This window comes from Palaemon carinicauda, chromosome 31 (assembly GCF_036898095.1).
Source record: "Palaemon carinicauda isolate YSFRI2023 chromosome 31, ASM3689809v2, whole genome shotgun sequence".
NCBI classification, from domain to species: Eukaryota; Metazoa; Arthropoda; class Malacostraca; order Decapoda; family Palaemonidae; genus Palaemon; species Palaemon carinicauda.
The window spans coordinates 49,519,216-49,520,792 of record NC_090755.1 but is presented as its reverse complement, the minus strand read 5'-3'; the positions used below and the strand labels follow the sequence as shown (position 1 = coordinate 49,520,792).

At 34.7% G+C, this 1,577-nt stretch overlaps 1 protein-coding gene across 1 annotated transcript; it reads right to left on the bottom strand.

Moving 5' to 3' along the window:
- Nucleotides 1–224: 224 nt before the first annotated feature.
- LOC137624729 (neuropeptide-like protein 33) lies at nt 225–926 on the bottom strand. Its single transcript, XM_068355682.1, has 2 exons — nt 843–926; nt 225–568 (listed from the first exon to the last, which is right to left on the bottom strand). The coding sequence occupies exons 1-2, from the start codon at nt 924–926 to the stop codon at nt 341–343; spliced, it is 312 nt and encodes a 103-aa protein (XP_068211783.1). The 3' UTR covers nt 225–340.
- Between the last annotated feature and the right edge of the window lie 651 nt (nt 927–1,577).

Genomic DNA, 1,577 nt, shown 5'->3' with positions numbered 1-1,577 from the left:
GATTATTCCCTTATTTATCATAAAGCTAAATACAAGGACTGGAAACTGATAAAATCTCTAATAATACATTGTCAAAGAATAACTGATGGGTAGATGTTCACTTCTTGCGCAAAATTGCCTCAAAGATTTGAAATTCATCACTATTTTAAAAGATATTGGAAGGAGAAACGGGCACATTAAAACCAGTTTGAAAAATATAAAGTTTTATTATAATATGGAAATAATAGACTTTCTATTTACATAAACAAAAGGATTCCTTGACTGTTTCTGCAAAAGGTTTTTCAGAATGATATCTTGAAGGCCATAGTTGATTTAATTTTCAAAATCTTCAGGGAAAAAATCAACCATAAAATCCTCCAAATCCACCAAATCCGCCACCAAAGCCTCCAAATCCGCCTCCGTATCCGCCATAGCCAAAGCCAAAGCCATGTGGTCTGTAGCCATAGCCGCCGAAGCCATAGGGACTACCTCCAAAGAAGAACCGTCGGCTGGGTTCAGGTGCTGGGAGGGCTCCAGTCAGTTCCATGAGGGCAAAAAATGCCACCAACACCAAGAGGGCAACACTGATCTGCAAATGAGAGTCAAAAGAGAAATCAATTTGATTTACTTTATGTAGAAACTTATATATATATATATATATATATATATATATATATATATATATATATATATATATATATATATATATATATATATATATATATATATATAGAGAGAGAGAGAGAGAGAGAGAGAGAGAGAGAGAGAGAGAGAGAGAGAGAGAGAGAGAGAGAGAGAGTGAGTGAGAGACTTTATGAAGTTTTAATGCTAGATAATATCCCACAATAATCTAATAATCTTACCGGTCTCATGATCAATAGGATTTTTGTTGCTTCCTTCACTGATTCTGGAAAGCGTTTACTTTTCCTTAACCCGACGTTCTCCATTTATACAAATTTCAATCCAGTATGTTGAGTTGCCAAGACCTCTATTTTTGCCACTGGATACTAAAGGAATTTATGCTTTTAATGGCGAAGAAAACGTTTGATTATTGTTATGGTCTGTGTTACTAAATGTAATTATTTAAGATATTGATAATTCATCGTAGATTAACTATTAGAAATAAAACATATATCAATTTCGTGTTCATAAAGTATTACTGTTTTTATCGTTGAGAAATTCCTTGTGTAAGAAAGGGAATCTCGGGGTAAAACCGGGCCTTAACTGTCCTGCAAGATTCTCGCGGCAGTTTTTAGCATTCCAGAGTTTGGCTCACTCCTATTTCTTTCTTTCTCTTTTCCCTCTGCGTAGGTGTCTGGTGCGTGCATCAAATGGAGCCTCGCGCAGAACGGGTTCTAGGGTTTTACGGCAATTTAATATTGCGAAAGTACACTTAAAGAAGCTTCTTTCTTGACTGATTTTGATGTAAACGTTTGGCTCGGGGCTGCGAATTGAAAAAAAAAAGGAAGGAATGTTTATATAAAGATAGTTAAAGTAATTGAATCTATGGAAAAGAATGAAAACTATTATACATTCAGTTTAGGGATGAAAGAAGAAGGGAATAAGAAATAAAACTAAGAAGATGAAAGAGAGGAAGT